This window comes from Pipra filicauda, unplaced genomic scaffold (genome assembly GCF_003945595.2).
Source record: "Pipra filicauda isolate LSUMZ 115617 unplaced genomic scaffold, ASM394559v2 scaffold312_size1046226_pilon, whole genome shotgun sequence".
Classification (NCBI taxonomy): domain Eukaryota; kingdom Metazoa; phylum Chordata; class Aves; order Passeriformes; family Pipridae; genus Pipra; species Pipra filicauda.
In genome coordinates, this window is record NW_024104435.1 from 544,098 (window position 1) to 570,145 (window position 26,048).

Sequence of the window (26,048 nt, forward strand, 5' to 3'; positions counted from 1 at the left end):
AAAAAAAAATACCAGAAAATTCAAAATGGGATTTATTTGATGCTTTTAACCAAGTATCTGTGATTTACTTCTGCCTATTTAACTTTTTTGTTTACTAGAACTGATTTAGTATTTTGAGACTTTGGATATAACAAAGAACACTAGCACTACATTCTCCAGTACTTTAATCCCATGTTTATAAGCATGGCAGAGCTTAATGATGAACCACTTAAAAGAAGAAAAAAAAAATCTGCAAATCTGAGGCTGGCAGACCTGTAAACAACAACAGCAGAGTGCTTTACCTTCTTGTGATTCTTGTAAACATTTCTGTGGGCAAATCCCTTTCCACAAAGCTTGCATTTATAAGGTTTATCTTCACTGTGTATTATTTTGTGTGCAGTCACTTGATCAAGTCGTTTGAAGGACTTATTGCAAACCTCGCAGGTGTAGGGGCGTTTTTCTGCAGAAAATGAGTGGGGGACATTTAATCTCCTGTTTATACAGGGGGAGAAGATGAAAGGCAGAGACAGTCATCTCCTCAGAGAGATTTTTGCAATTAAGTCAACCCAATTAAGATTAAACCAATTAGAAAGACATCTAATGCCCTTTATGTTAGACAGTTAAGTCACTTCACAAAAGATGAGCCATGGTGTATCTCAAGAAATTGGCACATTCTTTGCAATACTCATTGCTAAAACTAAATTCTGATTAATTAGCTTAAATCAAAAGAGAATGACTTCAAAGAGGAAAACTCTGTTTCCAGATTACAAATGTGAAAGAGGGCATGACAGTTTAAATGTTTTAAATCTTAATTAACAATATACATATTAGCTTCCAAAACCAAGAGTTCCTATGCAAAAAGCCTTTGTGCTTCAACTGGTGACTGCAACTTAACTACACTAATGCTCATCCAAAAGTGTCAGAAGAAAGCCAGGAGCCTCTGAGATACAGATTATGTTGTGAGAAAAGAGCTTTTGGTGTGGACTGATACCAAGAAAATAGTTCAATTGTAAGCAGCTGTGCAGCTGTAAAAACCTGCATTTGTTTCAATGCTAATGCCTTTGACAGAAGCATGTTTGTGTTCCCATTGTGTTGGTTGATGTTTCTAATCAGCGGTGAAGGACACAGAAAAACCTGGCAGAGCCAATCTGTGTCACACTGCCAAACCCAGGGACCAGCCACTCCCTGCCCACAGTGACCTGTGCCGGCTGAGCACGGGCACAAGGAAATATTTGGGTGGTCTATGGAACGGCCTGGAGCATGAGCTGCTTTCCTCTGACCAGAAACTACGTGCACACGGCCCCACCAATACACACACGAATGTTTCCCTTTTGACCACAGACAGCATGTTTCCCTTTTGACAGCACGCCCCAGCTCCCGTCCCGTCCTCTTCTCTTCACTCACTGGTTTTTCCCCTCCTCTCTATGCCACATAACCATCTTTTGCCCCATCCCAGCTCACTGACCTCATCTTCCCCAGCTGGCACAACAAAACAGCTTGACAGAGCAGCAATAGGGAGAAGACTACAGCATTACACCTGGATTTTTAAAAGGCTTTGATAGGATAGCTTAGGCGGTTTCCTTGGAACCTGAGAATTGCTTGACCAGCTCAGCACAACGTAGATTTCATCAAGCCTTCTATAAGAAACTAGTTCAGGTAAAATTCAATATCCATTAAGTACATATCCATGGGTTTGAGTTGTTTTTGTACTTTACCTGAGTGAGTTATCATGTGGCGTTTTAGTTGGTTTGCTGAAATAAATTTCTTGTCACATTCCTGACACTCAAAGATCTCGTGGACCTGCAAAATGAGTGTTTAACAACAATTAAATGCATGCCTCAAACAAGATCATTCATCTTACATATACAGAAAGTCCCTAACAAGCTGTAACTATTTATTAGCCAGTTGCCATATTAATTCTCAAAAATATTCTGTGATTTCCCCTTTGCTGGTCCCTTGGTGAAAAACATCATCGCCCAAAAAAATAAAAATTCATAATTGCAAACAAAAAATTATCTCTACAACAATGCTGCAAATTTTCATAACCTGTGTTTCTAACTATCAGATCCTTTCAAAATACCATTATTAGGAAAGCAGTATTTTCAATACTGGAGCACATAAGGTCATCAAGGACGAAATGCTGGGCTACTCCCGTATATGTGCTCACTTCTAAGTTTAAGTTCTGTGAGCAATTCAAATTCCAAAACAGGAGACCCTTATATTAAAAGGAATCCTTTAGCAAGAATCTGCATCAGTGAAGATTAAAAGTCCCCTTGCTTCCTTGCTCATTATTATCTTTGTTGAGCGACTGAACTTTACATTTCACTCGAACTTCAGAACTTAAGTCTCAGAATACAGTTCAGATGGTGTTTTATTTGTTCTACCACAAACTTACAGAAAGGAACTCTTACAACAGACTCGTTCATTCTATTACCCAGTCTTCTGCAATCTCCTGTGCAGCATTTCCTCAGTTGTGTTGCTGGGAATTTAATTTTGTTTATACTATCATATCACTTAACAGCCCAAATCATGGACTACTGTAAATATCAGATAGAAGACAGTAATGTACAACTGGAGGATAAGACAAAAGAGAACCAGTGGATATACACAGTCCTATATTTCCTTGAATTAAAAAATAAAAAAGGCATTGCACCAAAAATTAACATGTTACCGTTTCCACAGTCTGGAAAACAAGAAGGTAAGATTAAGGGACAGAAGGTGATGACAGCAAAGTTTAATTGTGCATGGCTAAGGAAGATCTTTAGACATTTAAGACACAAGCAAGGCACAAGACACACAAAGTTAAAAATGAGTTGAAATAAAAGATGGCATGAAAGCTACAGATCATGTCTTCAGAAAGGAAACATATGTCAGTCCCTTACAGCCACCCTCTTCACCTCCCTTCTCTGTGTTGATCACATTTATCTCTTTCTGCTGTTTGGGCTGATTTTTTGTTACACTCTACCTTTCTATTCTCTGCTTTTAGTTCTTTACATTGACAGGAAACGCGTGGGGAAAAAAAATCATCTTTCTCCCAGTTTCACTTATTGGTTTCTTACTGGTTTTATTGCCTGTATAAATATTTCTGGCAATGATGATCCTGCCCCACTTCCCACAAAAGCAAAGTAATTCAAGCAGACAGACAAGCATGAGCCCTGCTATGTGCAATCTCCTTCACTACCTGATGTGAGTGAACCAGGAATATCTATTTTCTAGATATTTAAAAAGAGAAAAAGTTTGATGCACAAAATCTCATGGTGATTCTCAAGATGAGTAAGTGCTCAGCTGACATGTCCAATGCTATTTGAGAAGCTTGTTAGTGTGTGTGACAGTGTCTGCACAGAATTACAACTACTGAAACAGAACAAACATTTTAATAAAATGGACACACTAACCAGGATATTCTGCATTTTCAGGGCCTGATGTGTGAAAGGTGCACCAATGCATAAAGCTTTTAATTACATGTGTGGCAAGGCACACCATGATTTGATCTGAGGAGTAACAAAGTTAGACTAGAAAGGACAAGTAACACAGGCAAGGAGAAAAACAAATTTAAAAGGAGGGGCCTCATCATTTCCTTTGCAACAACATATTTTAATTGATATCATCTATATCCTCAATGGATTCAGGTTATAACCAGGGCATTATTAAAGACTTACAGTTAATCTGATAAACAGTACAATGCAGCTTTCTGCAAAAACAGAATCTCCTGGGTTTTAGTGATTTATCAAATTAATCTTGCAGGGACTTCCTTTGGGTATAATGGCTTCAGAATCTCATATTCATAGTCCATCTGTATTTCTGTATGAACACCCTTACTTCCAGTAGATGGTTTTTGAACTGTTAACCCCTCCTGTTCTGGTTATAAAAGATTATGTGCACAAACAAAAAGACATTAAAAATTTGGAGTTGAGGAAGATGTTTTTTTTACTCCTCTGTAACTCCAATACAAATAACACCTCAGTGGTATGTCAGAAAGCAGTGACCGTATTCTACACAAAAACTGAAGGCTTATGAATCTACTTTACGGTCTCTGTATGCTGTCATTACATAACACACTTTAGATTAAGCTTAGTGTTTAAGAATGCTGAAGAACAGTGGGCAGCTCTGACTTAATGCTGGGATGCAGAAATGATACAAGCACAAACATACTTGCACTGGGTAAAAGATGCACTAAAACTTTAGGAAGATCTTTGGTTTAACCAAGTGCAATTACAAAAATAAGCCCCCCCAGTGTAATCTGCTGGTTTTGTAACCATGGCAGATTACCCAAAGGCTTGCATTACAGCAGCTTTCAAGTGACCTGAGCAGCACAGCCTCGCAGCTCAGGGGAGTCAACGCCTGCTGTGAGCCAGCCTTCATCTCACTGACCTTTCGATGCTCTTGGAGATTTGTTGCTGAGGAACATTTCTTATTGCACACTGAACACATCAGCTTCTTCCTAGAATTTCCTGAAACAGAAACAAAATACCACCAACATCTTAAAAAGGAAGTGCTAAGAAAGAACCTAAATATTTCCACTGAGCCTGTGACTTTTCACAGGTCATTTGACTGACATAAGATTTTTCGCATTTGTAGCCCATCTTCAAAGTGTTCCATGTCAGGAGTTCTCTGTGGGTGTCCAACAAACCAGTTACTGATGGAATGTAAATCAAGAAAACTAGAACAATAAAGAAAAAAAACCTTCAAATAGATGTTATCATACCTCACCAATCCCATATGAAGAGCACAACTCACATCTAGGAACAACTCACTGCATAACTGAACAGTTCATTTATTCCAAAGTCAATTCAGGACTTAGTGCAGCAATGACAAAAAAATATCCCAAACTGAAGTCAAAGCCACCATTTCCCATCCTTGTTTATTTAGAAAGCATTAAGCATCCTACTATATAAAATAATATCTCATTAATGGTCTTTAAATGAATAGAGCAGAGAAATCGCATTGGCACCAGATCATGAACTCAAATCTCATCTAAAATGTAAATTACAAACCAGCCACAGGTCAGATACCAGATGTATTTTCTTTCCCTTTTCACAGCTCTTTTAAAAAGTGACAGATCGCTTAATTGGTTTTATCTATTACTTACCTTTAGAAATTCATTTTAGTAACCCACAAAGCCATTTTACTACAATAAAAAGCCACTATAAACCTAATTCTTTGTTTATAAAAAGCCACTATAAACCTAATTCTTTGTTTATAACTACATGCCCATGCAGGATAGCTCCTAGCTTACGTAAAACATGTTCATGCTACACTGAACACCAAAAAGAACGGACACAGACCAAAGAGGAAGAATTCCTGCTATGTTGATTCTTCTTACTACAATGCACCCTGTCCATCCATTGGTTCAATAATTAAATGTGTAGTGTAAAAGAAGTATCAAATCTCACAAATGCATTTGCTGTTATAAGACTTATGACAAGCATTTATATATGCAAATACACGCATAACTCAGGAATACACTTAGTCCTTCAACTCACAAGGACATTAATGAGACCTTTTCAGAGGAAAGGAAGGTAGCAGGGAGTATCTGTTCATAGCTTTGCAAAATAGGGAACACACAACAATCCCTTCTACTTCTCCTTGGCTCCAGGGAACACGAGGCAGGAAGGAATTCTAGAAGTGTCCCCCAGCAGCAGCAGGTTCTTTTCCTTCCTTCACCAACACCACTTGTGACTTCTACAACTGCCAAGGGGTAAAATAAAAGCTCATTGTGTGGGCAGTGCAAAAATATCCTCCAGGTATCTGCTCTCAGTCATGTCTGGAGTGACTCAAGAGAACTGTGGAATTCATATAGCCCTACATAACTGACCACAGCTAAGCCTAAACGTAACAGTGCTCATGGATGAAAAAATTCTTACTGATACTGCAAAAAGGAGATAACCTTTTATAAGAATGATTATGGAAGGTATTTTTTGTATGATTATGCAATGGTTTGTCAGGAGAAAGCGATTTCAAGTAATGAAAGTCTTAAAATGCATCTCAGTGGTGCCATCATCAACTAATACACACAACTTTTCTGTGCACTCTGGAATTCTGCTGTCCCCACAGTAGGGATCTCCCACTGACATGGAGATGGGACATGCAGAGAACAGAATGCCAGGACTGAGACCTGCATTGTGGACCTGAAAGCAGTATTTTGTCCTTTCATGAAGAAAAAAAGAGAATCAAGTTTGCTTTGAAAACTATTGATTTGCAGTGCACTGCTATAAAAGCACCAGGGCCTAAGAGGACTAACGGATTGTCTGGTCTGGCTTCCTGCATGACAGAGGCTATAGAATTTTATGCAACACCCTCATCAAGCCTAATCATTTGGGAAGCATGTCTTCCAGAAAGACATCCCATTGTGTCCTGAAAATACAAAAAAAATCAAGAACTCACCACTTCCTGGAGCAGTTTGTGCTGTGCCAAAAGGGGTTGATTTTCCTCACTACTGAAACATTTTGTTCCATCTATCCTTTGCCTGGCTTAAGCTTCCCAAGATGCCTATTACATTTTCTGCAGGAGACTAATGATTCATCTGCTTTACAGTAATTTCTCCCTGGGGGAGGAGGAATAGTTACTCCTGCAATTAGTTACTTCTTAATTTTCATTTTTATACAAACGAATCCATTAAAAAAAGAAACCAAAGACAATGTTTACTCTGATTTGCAAATTTTAGGGCAGGGACATGTTAGAGGGGGTTTTCTCTGCAGAAGCATTAAGCTCTTTCTTACCACTGTGGACATTTTCTTTGTGCTTTTTCAGGGCATCCTTACTCTTGAACCTCTTCCCACAGCTTTCTGCCTTGCAGATGAACCTGGCGTCCCCTCTGCACGCCTCCTTGTGCTGCTCATAGCTATATGGAATCACAAATAAAGGAAAAAAACCAGCACATGGAGCAGTATCTCCAGAAACCAGCCACACAGCAAGTACTCCGAGCTGAACACATGCTGCACTGCAGAGTTCCAAGGCCACCTCATGCATTACTTACAGCAGAGAGGAAGGAAAGCATTTGACTCCTGTCCCTGTTAGGATTCCCACACACTAACAAGCTGGAAAGAGAACATGCAAAGGGAGCCCAGCAATGCTATGACAGCAGTCCAGCAACTGGGACACAAAACCTCGATTCTGAGCTGAAGGCAGTATTGCAAACAGAGCACTGAAAGCTTCTGGAGGAGTCTCCTGGGCTGATGTTCTCTGTGCACTGCAGGACACTAAAAGACAGACAAAAGAAGAAAGAGAGTAAGGGGGACATTCTACAACTTACACAGCCTTGCAGTAGCTAAAAACATATATACACATACATATACACCTCTACAGATTTTCAAGTAGGTGAGGAATCTATCTCATGTGAAGTCTCCTGGAATTTAGTGGGACTAATCAAAGGCATAAACAGCAAGAGTCAGGATCATACTGCTGTTCCCTCACAAGGATTAATCTTACCTGGCTTGATGCAAATACACAGCACACACCCAACTTCTGCTATAGACTGGAGGGAACATGGCTAAGTTCAAATGAAAATATTTAATCGCCTCCACCAAATACTTCTCTGCTATGCAATTTTATTTATTTCCATGAAAGAACACAGATCTCACATAATGCTGCCAGCTCTAGGAACATGAACATCATTCAGATGTAGAAAAGATCAATGTATTACAAGAGCAGCCTTAAGTGCATCCTATGCAATGTGTTTCTTTCCAATACAAGAGAGTTAGGTTAATCATACTATGTATAATCACTTAAACATCTAATGCACCATCTGTAATTAAATGTATAATAAAATATAATATATCTATCTAATTGCAATAAAAATTATATATATATAAACAAGACACAAAACTAGTAACATTTCTGTACAGAAGTAAAATTGTAAGGTGTAGGACTTTAGTAACAAAACCGCATATTTACACTCTCAAAGAGAATAAAGAGGTGCTATTAAATCTCACATCTTTCATGTTTCTATTTGGGTTTTTTCTATCACCCAAAGTTGGGGGTTTTTTTCTCTTAAATCCTTCTTTAACTCTGTACCAACATCCACAGTTTAAAAATTACATCTCCTAAACTGCTAAATATTCCACTGATGGAGACCAGGAGTTTTGCACCAAACTGTAGCTCTGATCTGGTCTACAGTGTATGATTTTTAAACATAAAAATTTAGCAACATTTTTGCCTTTCAAATTGAAGTCTCCCACAAATATGAGAAATTAACATATTAAAAGGCTAATGTAGAGGAAGAGTACAAATACAGAAGCATAAAAATGAAAGCTTAAATTGTGATTAGGTCAAAGAAATAAATAATTGAATGAAATCAATCGAAATGATCCCTGAAAAAACACTCCTGTTTCTACTCACTGTCTTTGTAGAGCTTGTTTAACAGGGAATTTCTTTCCACAATTTCGGCACTTAAATTCCTTTTCCTCACTGGGCTTTTGGTGCAAAGTCTGCAGATGTTCAGCTAGAATCTCCTGGCTGGCAAAACTGGATTCACAGTGTGGGCATGCATGGTCCTCTTTACAGGTGAGGGGATCTGTACGATTGGAGGCAAAACGAGTGGAAAAGAGTAGTTTTCAGGCAATATTTTGGTTACATTAAGAGAGATTTTCTGCCAGAAACAGATGATGCAAAATGGCATCCTGAAATTCCCAAAAGGCGCTGTCTCTGAATGGATTATAAACAGCCTATCTTGAGTGGATTACCATCAGCATTACTGCAAATGGAGGCAAAGTATTAAGCCGGGTGTGACTTTGGCTGTTGGCCCCAATTAGTCATGCAGGTTGTGTCTACTCGGATAAAGATGCTGAGAATTCCCCCAACAGCTCAGGTCACCTTCCTTTGCTTAGACATCTCACCTTTAGGATTGGTTGATTTATGAAAAGGTTTATTTCTCTCCCATCAAAGCGAGAAGGAAAGTAACCCCCTCAAAGCAAAAACTTAGCTTTCATAAGGCTGTGTCAGGTGAAACAAGCTCTGTCTTTAGTTCAGAAATTAATAGTTACTACTTACGACATCTAAGCTCACTCATTACCCCTTCTTATTAGACAGAAAAGAACCTCAAGTCAAACTAAAGAGATAAGTCATACAAGAACTCAGACAAAGCCCAAGAAACCTATGCAGTCAAAGTTCTCTTTCTCCTTTGTTACTATTTTCAGCTCTCAAGTCACCCTATTTTCTACATCTTGCTCACCTGCAATTTTTTCACCAGCTGGCTGCATTTCTTTATTGTTGCCACTGTCTTCAACTTCCTGGATAGCGGTTACCTCTTCCTCCTCCTCTTCCTCTTCTTCCATGTCACTGTCCAAGTACCCAATCAGAAGTTCCGTGTCTGTCTCAATATCTTCCACAGCCAGGTAGAAAATATTTTCCCCTTCCTGTTTCAAACAAGCAATAAATCCTTACCTCAGAAAAAGAAAAATCCAGACACAAGTACGGGACTCTGAACTAATATCAGCCCTCAACTGTGGAAGGGTTGGCTCCGTTCCTCAGGGAGCACAGTGCTACAACAGCCTTTTCTAAGTCTCCTTTACCAGCGTGGCTACATGGATAAAATGCATGACTATCCTGGTATTTGGGAAATATTCCCCTGCCTCACCTGGGAGGCTTTTCCACTACTCACTTTGGTAGTTTAGACCAAAGTGAAGATAGCGCTAAAGTCCTCTTCCTGCCACACTCTGCTTGACAAGAACTTCGGAGTTTGAAAATGAAATATTTGAGCACTAGAAAAATAGCAAAATGTAGATAATTAACACAACTTAGCTCTGTCCCCAGTTGGCTGCATCAGTTCCAACACAGCTTTCAGCAGCACGTTTACACGGTGTTATCTTCTCTCTTCCTCAGGATTCCCAGCCCTCTCCAGCAGGCTTTCAACCCTGCTCAGTTCAGTTGTCTCCACTACCAAGTAAGCAGGCACATCTGGAAAACTGCAAACCCTCTGCTGGTTTAAATCAGCGTGGATCCACAAAAGGCCAAGAGATCCAGCCCACATTCTGCACAACAGGACAAACTACATAACAATAAACTCCAACACCTCGACAATGACTAAACAAGCTTCCAAACAGACACATGAACTGACAACTTTAGTCTTTGACAATGCTTAATTAAAATACCCAAGGTTGGCACAGTGGGGGGTAAGGGGGGGGAAATCTATAGCAAAACCATCTGCCTTCTAAAGTGATACTCAGAGGTGCCTAGGTGCCTTTTCTTTTTGCCATATGCCAACCAACTGCTTTAGGTACCACCCAAAATGCTGCAGGAGACTCATTGTTATGCAGCGAAGACTCCCAAGTTCTACCACAAATCTTAAAGCTTATCTGATTAACATCCAGCCAAGTTAACTGAAGCTTCTTTCCACTGCACCCAGCCATATATTTTGTATCAAGCTTCCCTGAACAAGGACAAGATAATGATTTTTTAATTTTTGTAATATACTAAGATTAATTCAAACTGCCAACAGGGATGTAGAATTCCTTGAGCTGTAGAAGGTCTGGTATATATTATACAAGATATTGTCACACAAGAGTGAAACCTCCTTAATTCAGCAGACCTGATAGAGCTGCTGCTTTCAAGGATGCACCACTTTTCTGTCCTTATCTCAACAGCAGCATTGGAAAACAAAGAAAATGATGCATTTTTTTCTCTAGATCTGTTCTGCAGTCCAGATATCCATCAGCATCCCAACCAAACTTCTGCACACAGCTATAAGTTGCTGGTTTTCATATGTCTCTGTCAAGTTGCAGAGACCCTTAATTTACTGCAGTCTAAACTCAAAACAAATCACATACTGAAACTCTTGACATGAGGAAAAGTAAAAGGTCTTTCTACACTCAGTTTCCACTTACACAGGATAAAATCACTGGGGTAAACCTCCAATACATCACTGTTTAGGATAACCTTATTCTAAAAGCAACACGACCTTATGAAGGGGAGCACGTACCCATTACTGGCTTGCAAGAAACAACTTTAAAAATTAAAAATTTTGAAAGAAACAAAGGAAAAGCCATGTATCCCAGGCAGAAATAAACTCCCAAACATAACTCATTAAAGAACCAAACAGCACACCTAGATCACGGGACACACCTCACATCACACAGTAAATCAGGGAAAACAGCAACCAGAACTAATTATTCAGATTAACACAGAGCAGGGGCATGAACCCCAACAACCAATCTCTTATCAATACTGCTGCATCCTCACCATCTCTGCACTTTCTCTGCATGCATCCGGGGCTTATTTCACAGCTCTGTGTCTAAAAACATCCTGGTTCTTTCCTATTTGTGTATTTTGGTTAGGAAAAAGATTAACGATAGATGTACTGTGGACTGTCAGTGCCTGAGTGCTCTTGGTTGCAATTGCTTTGAAAGGCCTTGGTGCCAGCCCAATCCAAACTCATTTGTCCTCCAGGGTTAATTTGTCTGGCTTCTCCATCCAAACAAACGTTAATAGCCAGGTATTCAGAGCACTAATTAATCAAGATACACCCACGCTGTAGTAGATCCTCAAGGCAGCCTTTCCAGTGAAACCAATGGAAGTTCTCCAGAAACCACAGAAGAATTATGTCTCTCCCTCCTATCCAGCGGCACGTGCATGAAGCACATAAATCTACATGCATGCAAGCACAGTAAACATAGTAAGAAATCTCTGGAATAATTTTAATAATCCTCCCGTTTCCAAGAACACACCTGCAGTTGTTCCACCTGCCCATCTGCTTAGACCACTCAGGCTGTTTTCCTAATAACGTCCACCCCCAGCAGGCAACAACGGTCCTGGGGGAAAACTCCAAGTGCTGGTCATGGTGGCACCACAACCTCCCTTCAGGCAATTCCTGGTTTACTGTTCAACTTTGTTTCTCTCCCCTGCTGCCTTCACTGTCATCTTTTACACTGCAAGCCTCACCCACCTGCCCAGCAAATGCAGTTCTCCTTATCTCACTTTGCTCCACTCCAGGCACTTCTCCCATGCAGATTCTTGGTTGTTCCATACAGCTGCACACTTTCACATGTGCTTTGGAAGAGAGGAGGCTGAGAGGGAACATGGGGTCACTGACAGCCCATCACACCTTCACCCAAAAGTGTCATCACCAATATGTCATCACTTCTGAAAGCTTAAAACAGAGCAGGAGGAAGCAGCACATAGTCTTTTGTCATCTGAGGGATTGCAGGGCTTTTATATCCTTCTGAGCTTGACCAGCTGGTTCCAACCCAGCCTTCTTAATCCTTATCCAGTTTCCTTGTGCCCACAACCACTCCTTTAAAAGTTACCTGACTTCTCTCTATCTCCAATTTCCTGGCACCAAACCAGCTCTTCAGCCCACCTGTTGTGCCAGTTCTCTTTTGCTACCTCCTCAAACAAGCCCACTCCCTTTCCAGGTCTTTGCCTGCAGCTCCAGGCTGTCGTGTTTGCCAGAGTAAAACCAATATTGGCAGTGTCTGTGAGGGCAGAAACCACAATCCAGGAAACGCGTGGAGATGAGTTCTTGGAGGCCAAGGCAGGAGAAGGCAAACCCACAAGCACAGGAAAGGTCCTGCATGCAGTATTAGGAAAGATGTGATCAGAATAATAACGCCTTTCCAAGATGGAGAGCACTCAGGTGCCCCTGGGGGAGCCAGTGAAGCAAGATGGCTTTGCAGAGGTGCTGCTGGGGTCCCCTTCCTTACCAAGAAGCCCACTGGTACACACTGGATATTCCACTAAAATAACCATTGCGAAGTTGAGGTCATCTTACTGAGTGTTTTATTGGAAATACAATAGCGACCATGAATTGTTCATGCTGCTCCCTCTTGTGAACCTGACTCTGCCCTTGCTGTCACTGCCTCTGCACTCATGAGGTGCTAATCACTGAGAGGGCCTGAGACTCCTCATGAACAGAGGCAAAGCAACTATTCACTGGTATACAAGGACTAGGGTATCAAGTGAAACTAAGAAGTTTCTAGAAGAAAAACAGAAACATACTTCAACATAATTTGTAATTACAACAGTGGAACTTGTTACCACAGAGTAGTGCTGCAAATGACAACTATAAAAATGCAAAAATAAAGTGGGTAGGTTCAGATCAGCAGCAAAGGCTACAAAATGATTTTTTGGTTAATTTATCCTGAAGTACTACATGATCACCCTATCAGATAATCAGATCCTTCGATTCTCTGTTTTCTACTGAAATATTTTAAGCACCATACTCCCTTTCAAACCTCTCTCACTTTTATATTAAATTTTAAACTATAAGCCAAAGACATGATTCTGCTTTTCACACACCTAAATCCACACCTGAGTTTAGCCCAGAACACAAGTAGGCACCTAAATAATTAGTCCTGACTCAACCAGGCATATAGTTATCTTTTTAGTTTCCACAACGCCAATAAAGAAACCACATCCAGGCAAAGCTTAACTTGACAGTAGTGAGAAAATTAAACTGTTGATACAGTTTAACTGTGAGTTAACTACTCTGGAAATTACTTTTATGTACACTGTTCACTTCAAATCAGGAGAAATGGTTCATGTAAGTGATTCGGTGCAATTTCATCACAGTGGATTAATATAAACCTTTCAAATAATATCAGATTCTAATCAGATTCAATCAGATTCTTTCATCATATCAATCTTATTTAGGGTATTATACTTAAGCACAAGAGTTCAGTTCTAAAAAGAAGGGTAGAAACAGGAAAGCAGTTTGCTGCTTCTCTCAGATCTTACAATTTTATTGCAAGACATAAAGACCCAAGAGGAGATCAAATCAGTAAATCAAGAACAGGAGGCAAATGGCAGGAATCCACCAAACCTACCTGGATGGCCGCCAGGTTCTTCTGTTCCTGGGATGGAGCCTCATGGACAAAGCGCAGCCAGTTGGAATGGCGTGGATTGCTCGCATCCAGGACATAAAGGACCTCGCCTTTGCTACCACGAACCTGCAACATTACACACCAAAAAAAAAAAAGTAAATTTAAAACTGTTTACCAAACACACACCATTATAAAGCACCAAGGCAAGCTGGTGCTCAGTAAGTGAATCTTGCATTCAACAGGTAGCACAGCTGTGGTGCTCATTCACCTTTTCCTGTAAACGTATTTATTCACCTCAGAATAGGGGGGCAACTCAAATTTAGCAACTTTACTGAGCTCCCCCTCTCTTTTCCTACACTTTCCCTTAGTAAACGAGTATTCTGCCTGAGCCTCCCCAGTCTGAAAGCTTCATCACTGGTGCTCAGGTTATTTTTTCCTCTCTCCTTGTTCCTTCCAGTCCTCTTTTTCTTTAGGATCTTGCCAGAAACCAATACAACCTGAGAGGTTCCTTTAGCAAGGGCAAAATCCATCTTGCTCTTGGACGGAGATCTACCTTCAGATCAAGGATCAATATTTATTCATTCCATATATCCTATTTTACAGGTCACTTGAATATCTTTTATATGTGCATCACTAAAAGAATTTTAAATATGCAGCCCCAATGAACAGCAGTCAGTCTGAAACTGTGCTTGGCTGAAATTTTGTCAGAATAGGAGATAATTTCAGTAAACAAATTAGTGTCCTATGTAGGTGAAGGGCTGTGAGTTATTCACTAGAGGACATGTTCAGGTGTCAGGTTTTGCCCACTAAGTGAAAAAGCCACCCTAAAAAAAAAGTTGTGCACAAAAGATGAATCCGGAGCTTTTGGCTACAGTTACAGATCCATATAATTTCTATGATTGTAACAAAGTTCCAGCTTACACTGAAAAAATGAAGATAATAGAAATAAAAACTTAATACTAACCACGTCATTCTTCACCCTTGAAACACAAAGACATACTGCTGAAAAAAATACATTTGTCACTGCCAAAAAAATTTGTTTAATTTTAAATAATAAAACACTTGAATCTGCACTGATACAGATGATAAAGAGCCGTGCTAAAAGGTCATATAGCCACACTACTACTCCACATGATTAATTTATATAATGAACGTATTTTCCTTTTCATCTGTCAACAAGAAGTATCCAATGCACGTATTTCCTAAGAGCCAGGGAATTCGGCCATGTAAGATCAAAATTAGATTGTCCTCACGGCTTTGTTTTTAGATGACTCACATTCTTGCTATATTTGTTTCTAATAGATGCAATATCATATTCCTTCAGTACGACTGCTTCAATTACCTAAACACGTAGGATATCATCAGGAAGGAAAAACTGTATTCCCTTACAATAATAGCTGGTGACAGCATGTTGTTCTCAGATTTAAAGAAAACCAAAAAGCCTACTGTAGTTTCTGCAAACAAATAAGTCGTCCAAATTTATTACTCTTCTTCCAAAGGAAAACATCACACCTTAAAAAGGACACATCGTGGAAAAGCGCCAGCATTTCAAACTTTAAAAGCTCTTTGACTTTCAAACACATAGATTAACCACCATGGAAAATGTCAAATGTACATACTGTAGTGCACCTGGGAACAATATTATCTAACACTAAGCACTGCAATGGGTTTTCCAGAGAACTTAGGGATGCCCCATTCCTGGAACTGTTCAAATCCAGATCGGATGGGGCCCTGAGCAACCTGATTTCGTGAGTGGCATCTCTGCCCATGGCAAAGGGGTTGGAACAAGATGACCTTTAAGGTCCCTTCCAACCCAAACCGTTCTGTAACACTGTAATAATCATCCAGTTCCACACAGGAAATCCATGACAACGGTGGCCACTGCTGATTAGCATCGTCGAGCAATTAAAGTGAAGGCAATGGCTTTGTGATTTGGCTACCAAAGTATGGGCTACAGAAGCACACCACATAGGCCCTATAAAGGCTTCCATCAGATCTTGAGCTGGAAAGAGAAGCAATTCAGGTCCCATTATAAAAACCCTATGTTACACTATCCACCTTTTCACCAGTTCTTCATTTGCTTGATCCTTAAATTACGTAAGAATAATTTATATTCACTTCAGTGATACAGTGATCTCAGTTATGCCTTCTCAGTCCCTGCCAATCCATAAAGAGATGTAAAACATAAAGCAAAGCCTTAGCACATAAGGAAACTATTGAAAAAAGAATACAGTAAATCCCTTAAAAACATTCTCTATTTTCTACTGCTTTTTTCACCTCATAAAGAAATAACGCTGCATTAAATACACAGATGGGAGGATGAAAAGTGAAGAAAAACAGTAAAAGCTCCGTACTTAACATGGACTACACTGGTGACATTCACCACTCCTTTCGTGGTTGCATGGAGAGTGAGCTTCCTAAATGAACAACTGGTCTTTGAATACCATGGCAGTGAATCACAGACTTCATATTTAAAACACCTGAAATGCACACAGATATCCAAAGCATGCACCAGACACAAGAGCACCTCAAAGAATTATCATCCTGAGAATCAACAAAAAGGTGTCACTGAACTAACTCAGTCAAATGTCTTCACAGTAAGATGAATTAAGTCGATTAACAACCACCATATATGAAATTATCCCCACATTTCCAGGACACATCCCAAGTTGTCACATGTGCTACTTCAAAATGCTCATGAGTGCAACTGCAAACGCTCTGCCACACACACCTGGCAAGGCAAGAAGGGAAAAACAAAACTTCACTGCAAGTAAGCAGATGGTTATCTTTGCTGAAGGCAGTAAACACACTGCCTGCTTTCTGGAAACCATTTTCTAAACATTTATAAATGGAAAAACCTATGTTCATCAAACAACCATGTAAAGAAAGGTACTGTGTTCTGCATCGCATTTTTTTTGATGAGCTGCAAACATGTTTTTTATTGTTACAGAATAAAACAGGTAGATGCAATACTTCTGCATCCTCAGTTTCAGACCCCCATCACAGAGCACAAACTCACATTTTAACATTGCTGGAGAAAGTATTAAAACAACACTTGCAAAAGAAACCTGAGGCAGCAACTGGTTATTTCCTTACTCACTAAGAAGTCCTGAGACATAGACAAAATGTGACATTTTCCTTCAGCCAAAATACACAGTTTTTCACATTAATGAAGCTCCTTCTGGTGCCAGACATGACCTGACCCTGTCAGAGACAGAAGGGACAGAAGGCTCACTCCTATGCTCTCGCTAACATTCTGTGGAGTTTCCATAAGCAGGGATGAACTTCACATTCACTGGAATGACACCCAAATCTCCTTGAGGAAATAGTGTGTGGTCTTCCAGAACAAGCTCAGAGTAGAAGAGGAACAGCACAGCCTATCAACAGGTGCTTCCTAACATCCTATAAATCCCATAACCGAAGATGGGAGGCTAAGCCCCAGTCACTTTTGGAAATAGATTCTTCTCATCACCAAAACCAGAAGATTATTAAGGTGCTGTTCCAAAAGTTACTAAAATTAATACAAAGTCATACATTTGAATGGATAAAGATGACTAAAACGAGTTTTAATGGAAATTTAGCTAAATAAACAAATTTAATACAATAAACTACTTTGGACACCTATCTATGCCAGTGGGGATTAATTCATGAAAACTGAAAATCTCGGATGCAAACTTGCAGCTCTGACTTGTGTGAAAGTCCAGATCATTTGCCTAAGAAATGAGAAAAACAAAAGCATTTCTGAAAATTTAACAAAGATTCACCCAAAAACATTAAAAGCCAACAATTTTAAAATGTAAATACTACCTGAGGAACAACGACTGGAAAGGTAGTCTTCATACAGAAAAAATAAAGACTACATTGCTAAGAGCTAGATTTATAATATTATATTCATCTTCAGGGCAAACACAGAATTCATCAAAATTTTTTATCATGAAACTCTGGACATAATTTGACTTCATGTCTTGTATGCAAATGCCTTTGTGTACCACAACCACATTTTACAGGCAAGATATCAAAGAAATAAGAAAAAAAGAAAAAAAAGGAAAAATTCTACCAAAACACACCAAGCTTAAAGTGCTTGACTTTCTCATACCTCAACCCCAAACATTACAGCTCCGATGTAAAACTGCCAAGAGCAGATTTTCTGTTGCCTTCACCAGTTTCCAGGCAGGCTTATTTAACCAAAACCAATTGTCACAGCAAAAGTGATGAGAGTTAAGTACTAGAAACATTAGATCATTTCATTTTCTCATACGAACACAAACATTAACTGCCATTGAAAGACTGATTTCTGATCTTCTCGGTCTTAATACAACAATGAAGAAAACCTGATCTTGGCAGACAGACAGAAACCAAACCTGAAATATGTAACATTCAGCATTACACGGCATATTATGTTCCATCCAACCCTGACCAACATTTCTTCATGGTATATCAGAGTATTTGAAGAAGGACTAAGTCTTTCCAGCCCTCCCTGTTTTAACATTTGCCAAAGTCATCACCAGAAGTATATGCTTGCCACAATCCAACAGCAGTGAAATGAATGCCACTTTCCTGCTTAGGGACAACAATCTTTCCTTTGCAAAGGGACATCTGAGCCTCCAGAGCAAAAACTTCTGCGAACTTTTTAATACCTGAAGATTATTTCCTTCTTGCCTTTAAGCACTCGCTCTTCCAGCAAACACACACAATTTAAAACAGCTCTGCCAGGTGTACTGATAGACACACACGAAGCAGTATTTAATCAAGGTGTTAGCGGGATGATAAGACCAAGACCAAAACTCTCAGCTCATCCCCAGCAACTGGCTGTGTCCTTCACTAGCACAGCAGTCTGAGGAGCTGGGGGGTAACACAGAGACGTTTTCTTAACAGTAAGAAAGAAAAAGCACAAAGCCATTTGGACGTTTTCTTGGCTTTTATCACTCCTAACTATATGGTTATAATAAATTTGGGGGGGTTCCCTTTCACACCACACACAAATACAATATTTCAGCCTGTAACTCTTCACAAAGATAACAGTAAGATCAAGGATGCTTCCCGCCCACCCCACTCCTCTGGAATCTGTTGAATGAGCAAATATAAAGCCTTGATTTCTTTAAAACAACACACGTTACAGGCAGATCAATGGCATCCTGCTAGATTTAATTTAAAGAGGAATTCCATCATCTTCAGAGCTTTATTTAAAAAAATCACTGGGCTCAATAAATGTCTTGGGTCCCAAGTTTTCCCAAAGACCAAAAGAAAACACAGCGTGTGCGATTCTGTCTCAACGTGACGTCTTAAAGATGCCAACTCACAATGCTGGTCCCAGAGAAAAAGGAACAGCTTGATCAAAACAGACCACATCACAGAGCACTACTCTGCACAACTAGAAATGCATGTGGTGAACTTCCTCACAGACAAATACTCCACAAAATTGAAGCCCAGATCCCAGGCATCACCTCCCAAGAGAAGAAACGTTGCACCAATGCTGAATTTTTTTCCTTGGCTTACAAAAAGCATCTCCTACTCAGCCTTCTTTCAAAAGGTGTCCTTTCTGAAAACACATTTTTTTGAATGCCAGCAGACTGTGAAGTCAGGCTTTAGTGTGCCTTCATCCAATAGTCTTCAAATTAGTTATTTTTAATATCTTTGCTACAGCTGACTACACACAAACTTGGCCAGTTTCTGTGCGTGCCTCCCACAGGCTCTGGAATAACCATCTACTTGGACTGCTCAACATCTTACTTTCTGCATTCCTGCTCTCAATTTTCAACTTAAGACTACTCCCAGCATGATTTAAATTATATTATAAGGCTCACGTTCAGACCAACCTCAGTAAACATGAACAACTTGGGTTAAAACATTATTCAGGAAGTCATAAAATTTGGTATGTAGGAATCTTTTCAAGGCTTTCAAAACTAGGTTACAGTAAGATATTGTGAAATGATTTTAGAACAGCTCATAAAAAGCTCATTTTCTGGTTTGCTGTCGATAGGGTCATATTAGTGTCATCAGTAAATACACGTATTTGCCTTTTATTTTATGTCTTACAGAAACAGATAAATCTCATTTAAGCATCAGCAATGAGGAAGCTGGAAAATCACAGCTTTCCAACAAACTCCTCGTTGCTACAATCCACCCACCATCTCCTATAAACCTTGTTCTAGCTCAAGTATTTTACTGATTTAATATAAAATGCAGAAACATCAGGAAGGGACAAGTGAGCCAGGGCACATCAACATGTTCTGTCCTCAGCAAATGTCTGTAATAAAACCACACTGTGTAGGGTTTTTTCAGCTGAGAACAAACAAGGTGAAAACAGTTGCTCTGAGTACATGACCAAAGGGGAACAAATTGTCCACATCTCTTCTCTTCCTCTACTCAAAAAGGGTATTTTGGGCAGACTCCTACATTAAAACAGACGAAAGAAAGGGGGGAAACAGGGATTCACAGACTGGAATTAACACTCATCCAGGAATATTTTGCCACTTGCTGTATTTATACTGAGTTTGGGTTTAATGAGATGGGCTTTTAGCATTCTCCCACTGCTCCTGGTTCCAGTGTACAGAATCTGTTTATAGATCTGCTAAGGCTGTATCAGTACTGTGCTCTCTTTATAAGCTGCTCAGAGATGTTAATGCTAGAGATTTCTCAAACAAATATGTATTTTGTGGTAAATGCACTGAGTGCTTCAAGCCAGATGTCAAACATAAGCTTTTTCTGTACAGTGCCACACAACATAAAAATAACAGTCATTCTTCCACCTCTAACCACAGAAAGGTGAAAAAGTAAGAAATGAGTCCCCTCCTCAGTGTAAAAGGGGACTGAATATGTATTCAATAGAAACTGCTTGGCTGGGGAAGGAAAAAAAAAAAAAAGAAATTCTGCTCAAAGAACTACAGCAGAAAGAGAAAGAGATCTGGAAACATTATTTTGTGTATTTTTCAATTAGTGGAATCTCCTCCAGTGGTAAACTCAGATTATGACTTCAGGCAAACGGGCACAACATGAACTGTTATGGGATGGGTTATGGACCTAACTACAAGAACTACTGTATAAACTACTGTTCCCAACTCACACATATAAAAAAAGTACAGAAGAGCCCTGAAACTCATTATGCCTTCAGCTATCTGCCCACAGCACCGGGTTTTTATGTTGTTAAAGGTCTCTCAACTACTCACTGCATAAGAAGTTGTTACAATTTAAAAACTTCACTCATACAACGTGCCAAACCCCAGCACCAGTGTCACACCAGGAAATGTTTTATAATAGTTGAAGGAAGCCATGAGCTGACACCTGTTGATCAGCATAAATCAGCATCTCAGTAATTTACAGCTTCCTCCGTGGAAATTATTTTATTTTAATTGTTTTTCACATTTTTAAATAATTTTTCCACACTTCATTCATTTGAAACTATCATTTGATATTTCTTTATAGTTTTGAATAAGTCAATCCCCCTCTGCCCAAAAAGTGTAACTTAAAAGTACAAAATCTCACAACAGTATCTTTAAGCTAGGGGGGGAAAAAAGAAAAAGAAAAAAGAGTATTTGTCACAGTAAAACTTAATTCTGAGAACACTTTTTGCCAGGTGTGATGATGTCACTCTACTCACTTCCCACATGAGCCTGCAGTCTGTGTTCTCATCCAGTTCCTGCGGCATTCGCTTCTCCCCTGCAAAGGGGCCAAATTTTTCACCCTGAGGAATAATTATACAATAAAAAGAATCAGTAGGGGACAAAAAACAAAAAGGTGAACTACCAAACTCCAGCAGAGGAATAATTTTTAGCTTCAAACAGAAGAAGAGGACAGTTTTCCTTTATTGTCCTACTGTATGCCAAGAAGGTGCCCATCCTTGAGGGCTCAACTTCGAGCTCATTCCCATTCTTTTCACAGCTTGGAGAGTCTCCTAAAACCACACCTTTCCTCTGCGTGCTTATTTCCCCGCTGGGAAGCAGCATTTTTCTTTATCTTAAAGGAGGTTGAAATTTCCAAGTCAAATTTCTTATATTTCTTACAAAATTTTCAGGAAGCACCTTGCAACAGGCATCCAACCAAAACACAGTATTTGGCAAGCACGAAGTTTACATTAGATTTATTCCTGAGATTATTTGCAACGCTGCTTTTTGAAGTGCCCCAAATCAAAACACTGAAGAACTGAGGTTTGATCATACAGAGAGATCCCTTTAAAAATTCAGGGAGTATGCACGTGTCTATGAATTGATTCGAGCCTCCATAAACAAAATTAAAATGTTATACCACCTGCTATAGTCCCAACATTGGCTGTGAAGGCATCCATTGATATGTTCTTCCAAAAGTATTTGGTATTGGAGTTCTGTCCTTCACAGACATCACAGTACACATGCTGCCTTGTCCTTATTTGCAGTGACAAGCCCTACCACCTGGAATCCAGGATGCCATGTTCCCTTAGGCATATTCTGATCCAAAAGCACTATATACTTCTAAGCATTAGAGATTATAACTACAAATTAAAAAGCAACTTTGGTGTTTCTTTTAAAAAAATTTGGTTAATAAAAGTATTGATCTTGTCCACATATCCCTTCCCCCAGGCACATTCCATGTTCCCAGAAACAGCCTGCTACATGTTTTCTCTCCTGCTTAGTTTTTACAGAGTGCCTACAGGTAGAGCAAAGAGAAAAAGGGGCATGCAAAAGTTCCAGATTCATTCCTCTTGGAAACAACCAATCGAATTAAAACAAACAAACAAACAAAAACCACTAAAAAAACCTTGTATTTAAAATTAAACCTGAAGAGATAATAACAAAGGAAAAGAAAATTGGCATTGAAGAACAAGGCAACAGAACTGAAGGGCAGTATTTTTAAATGTGCACAAAGAGTTCAGTGCAAGGAACAGCAAAGCAGAAGGTGAAAAGAAGAGCACAAGACAGCAGCTGGAGCCCAGAGCAGACACAGACGTGGGCAGTGGTAGCAAGAACTGGTACTATGGGGCTTCCTGTCCTTCCTTCTCACTGATTTCCAAAACATCCTTCATTGTTCTGCTAATAAATGATGTCAGAGTTCCTCCCCTGCCAGCTTTTCAAATCCTGGGATTTAATACTCAAACTGAAACTTCCTCCTTCTCTGACCTCATCAGCAACGAAGGTGAAAACAGGCCAATAAAGGTCTGTGTGTACAGCACCTAAAATGTTAATTTTACCCATCCCTGAAGCCCACACCACCCCCGGGATGAAGCACAGCAGCAGTTCAAGAACAAGGAACACCACACATCATTCCCATCCCAGCCACTCCAAACAAGAAATCTCTACTGCAATATGTGTAAGACCTTCTAGAAGCTCAAAACAATAGCAAAAGGCATCATGACCACCTCTGAATGCAGAGTAAATGTAACATGAGCAGTAGGTGATTCAGATTTCTAAGCACTTTTTATGGCTTCTCAAATTTAGAGGGAAAACAAAACCTGATGTCTTGGAACACAAAGGTCCATGGGGAAAAGTGCAATTATTCATTTAGCCTTTTAGGCCATTTTCTTCATATATATTTATATATATATATGCATTATTCCTAGTTAATAAACATGTTGTCATATGCCAATATACATTAACCAAAAACATATTTAAGACTTCAGCTTGTTCTCTGATCAGTAAAAGCGAGGCACACAACACAGTCTCAAGTCAGCCACAGAAATGATTGAATATATGAAGGCACATCATTCCAATGCTGCAAAAGCAATTTTCAACAGTAGCTTTCAAGAAAGCAGCAGTGACTAATGTTCCAGTGGCAGCGGAACTCTGGGAAATGCAATGGCTCTCTGATGGATAGACCAAGAGCCTCATGAAACTGGTGGCTCTGGATCTTAAGGTCAGCAGTTGAAAAACAGAAGGTACACAGGAATCACACCTTTGTTAAGGTAACAAAACAAAAAGCTTCCACCTTTTATGCTTACAAACAAAAATCCTGAAAGCTCAGGATAACACCTGAAGGTGCACAAGCAGAAGGCAGGCAACAGCAGTTCAGAATGCATTATTACCAAAACTTTGCTAACAGCAGAATTTTCAGAGGCTTGGAGAGCTGGTAATGGTTACAGGATCATCTGAAACGTGTTTTACTTTCAGTTCAGACAACCGCAGTTGTGTGACAGCAATAGAGAGAAAACGGCGCACTCAGCACCACAGGTTTTACTTCACAATTAAGTGTCACATTCAACACCTCTTCCCAATCCCAAACCTCCACGGAATTTAATGGCTATAAGCTACTCTGTATCACAGCCATCAAGTGTAGCACTTGTGCCTCATTACTGGACAGGATCACGTGTTGAGAGTGCTTCAGATGTGATTTTTCTTTCCACGGAAAAGAGTAACACACACCCACCCTTCTCCCAACAGCCGTGCCTTAGGTCTCCAACCAATTTTAGCAATATCTGTTTTCACCACTCCTCACAACTCGGAGAGCTGGTTCCTCGGCTCATGAAAGCCCAAAGTCTGCCTGATCAGGGCTTTGCACATCCCAACAGCCTGTGCTCCTAGCACAGTGGATTCACTGCCAGAGGACAAAGCCTGTAACAAACCAGACACTCCTAATACAAATAGACCTTCCTGCAACTGCCCCTGCTTTTACCTTCTGTATTCCACCTGCCATACACGTCACACTTGTAACACTGCAGTATTTCCAGGATGTCCTGGCAGAGCTGTGCAGGCAGAACTCTGACTACACACACTTTGCCTGTACAGAGTTCTAAGGTGATGTGGAGTAATTCAGATAAGAAATTGCTCTACTTGTCGCTGCATGCACCTCTTATTGGTTCAATAACACTGTAAAGAGGCTTAGCCCCTGACCTCTAAACTGATATTTGCAATTGATATTTTGTATATGCTTGACAGATGTATGCTGTACATGGAGGGATGCTGATTTCCACGAGTTTCACTCTGTTTCAGAGTCCAGGGATTAACAGATGCTAGTAGCGTACGACCTTCCCGTGTGAATCCCCAAAGCTTTCAAATGAAAGTTCAGAACTTAAGTGGAAAAAAAAATAAGCCAAACGTCATAAAAATGTTCCCCTTCCATTCCCCCTTAACACTCAGGGACACCTTAAAAACAAGAGACCTCCACCCCATGGTGTCTAAGGCTTGCTGATGAAACCACCGAAAAATCAGGCAAAGGAACCAGAGCCAAAACCAGAACAAAAGATGGAAAGCAAAACATGCAAAATACATAAAAGTGTGTGCGCTACTGCAGGGCTTATAGCTTTGGGTATGCCTTGATGTGTCCTGACGAGCCACCCCGGACCCTTACGGCTGAGATTTCAGGTGATCACGATCACCTCCGTAACGAGGTGTGAAGTGGCATCACCTGGGTGGGGCACGAGAGACCAGCGGCTCAGCTGCATCACGTCGTTCACAAGCCCGGGTTAATTATCCCGAAACGAGGAATTAAATCATCCACCGAGCTCTAAGAGCCGTGAGGGGGGAGCGGGACGGGCGGGCACCCCCTCAGAGCGCAGACCGTGAGGGAGGCGGTGCCGCCCGGGGGAGCTCTGCCCTCACAACTCTGCCAGAAACACAACCAAGCTAAAAAAAAAAAAAAAAAAAAAAAAAAAAAAAAAAAAGAAAAAAAGAAGGAAAAGAAAGAAAGAAACAAAAATCCTCAGAGCAAAGCCTCCGTTGGCCCCCGCGCCCCTTCCCGCCTGAGGGGGGGGAGCGCCCCGGGAGGCTCCTTGTACCGGGGAGGGGGAAAAGGCGGGCGGTGCCTCCCGCGAGGAGACGGAGCCCGGGCGGGCACAGCGCGGCTGAGGCGAAGTTGGGAGCGGGGCAGAGGGGCGGGGGAAGCCGCCCCGCTCCCCGGTGATACGTGGCAAGCCGCTCCCCGCCGGGCCGGGCCAGGCCGTTCCCCCGCCATCACCCACCTTCTTCACTCTGCGGGCCGTGTAGAGCCCCATCCCGTCCTGCACCCGGGACGACTTCAGGGCGAACCTATCCGGCACGTACATGCCCAGCATTTTTGCACCGAACTCGGGCCCCCGCCGCCGGCTTACGGGGGAGGAGGAGGAGGAGGATTCCGGGGGACTTCCATCCCACCGGGAGAAGCGCGCGCGCGAGAGAGAGCGGGGGCAGACGGCAGGAAGAGGGGGCTGGATGCGGGGCTCTCCCGGCTCCTGAGGGGAGGGGAGGGGCCAGCGCGCGGGACGGGGCGGGGCGGCCGCAGGGGGCGCGCGCGCCCGGGAAGGGCGCGAGGGGCCGGGGAGGGCCGGGAAGGGCGCGAGGGGCCGGGAAGGGCGCGAGGGGCCGGGAAGGGCGCGAGGGGCCGGGAAGGGCGCGAGGGGCCGGGAAGGGCGCGAGGGGCCGGGAAGGGCGCGAG

At 41.0% G+C, this 26,048-nt stretch overlaps 1 protein-coding gene across 2 annotated transcripts in view; it reads right to left on the bottom strand.

Annotated features, from left to right (window-relative positions):
• The window catches only part of PRDM5 (PR/SET domain 5), a 55,798-nt gene extending 30,011 nt beyond the window's left edge, over nucleotides 1-25,787 (bottom strand). For both annotated transcript variants that reach the window (XM_027741853.2, XM_039383517.1), the window contains exons 1-10: nucleotides 25,597-25,787; nucleotides 21,331-21,414; nucleotides 13,737-13,859; nucleotides 9,149-9,332; nucleotides 8,317-8,491; nucleotides 7,086-7,178; nucleotides 6,699-6,820; nucleotides 4,351-4,430; nucleotides 1,695-1,779; nucleotides 282-439 (exon numbers count right to left, since the gene is read on the bottom strand). In XM_027741853.2, the coding sequence (XP_027597654.1) occupies nucleotides 282-439; nucleotides 1,695-1,779; nucleotides 4,351-4,430; nucleotides 6,699-6,820; nucleotides 7,086-7,178; nucleotides 8,317-8,491; nucleotides 9,149-9,332; nucleotides 13,737-13,859; nucleotides 21,331-21,414; nucleotides 25,597-25,689 (1,197 nt within the window). In that variant the 5' untranslated portion in view covers nucleotides 25,690-25,787. The remainder of the gene's footprint in view (nucleotides 1-281; nucleotides 440-1,694; nucleotides 1,780-4,350; nucleotides 4,431-6,698; nucleotides 6,821-7,085; nucleotides 7,179-8,316; nucleotides 8,492-9,148; nucleotides 9,333-13,736; nucleotides 13,860-21,330; nucleotides 21,415-25,596) is intronic.
• Between the last annotated feature and the right edge of the window lie 261 nt (nucleotides 25,788-26,048).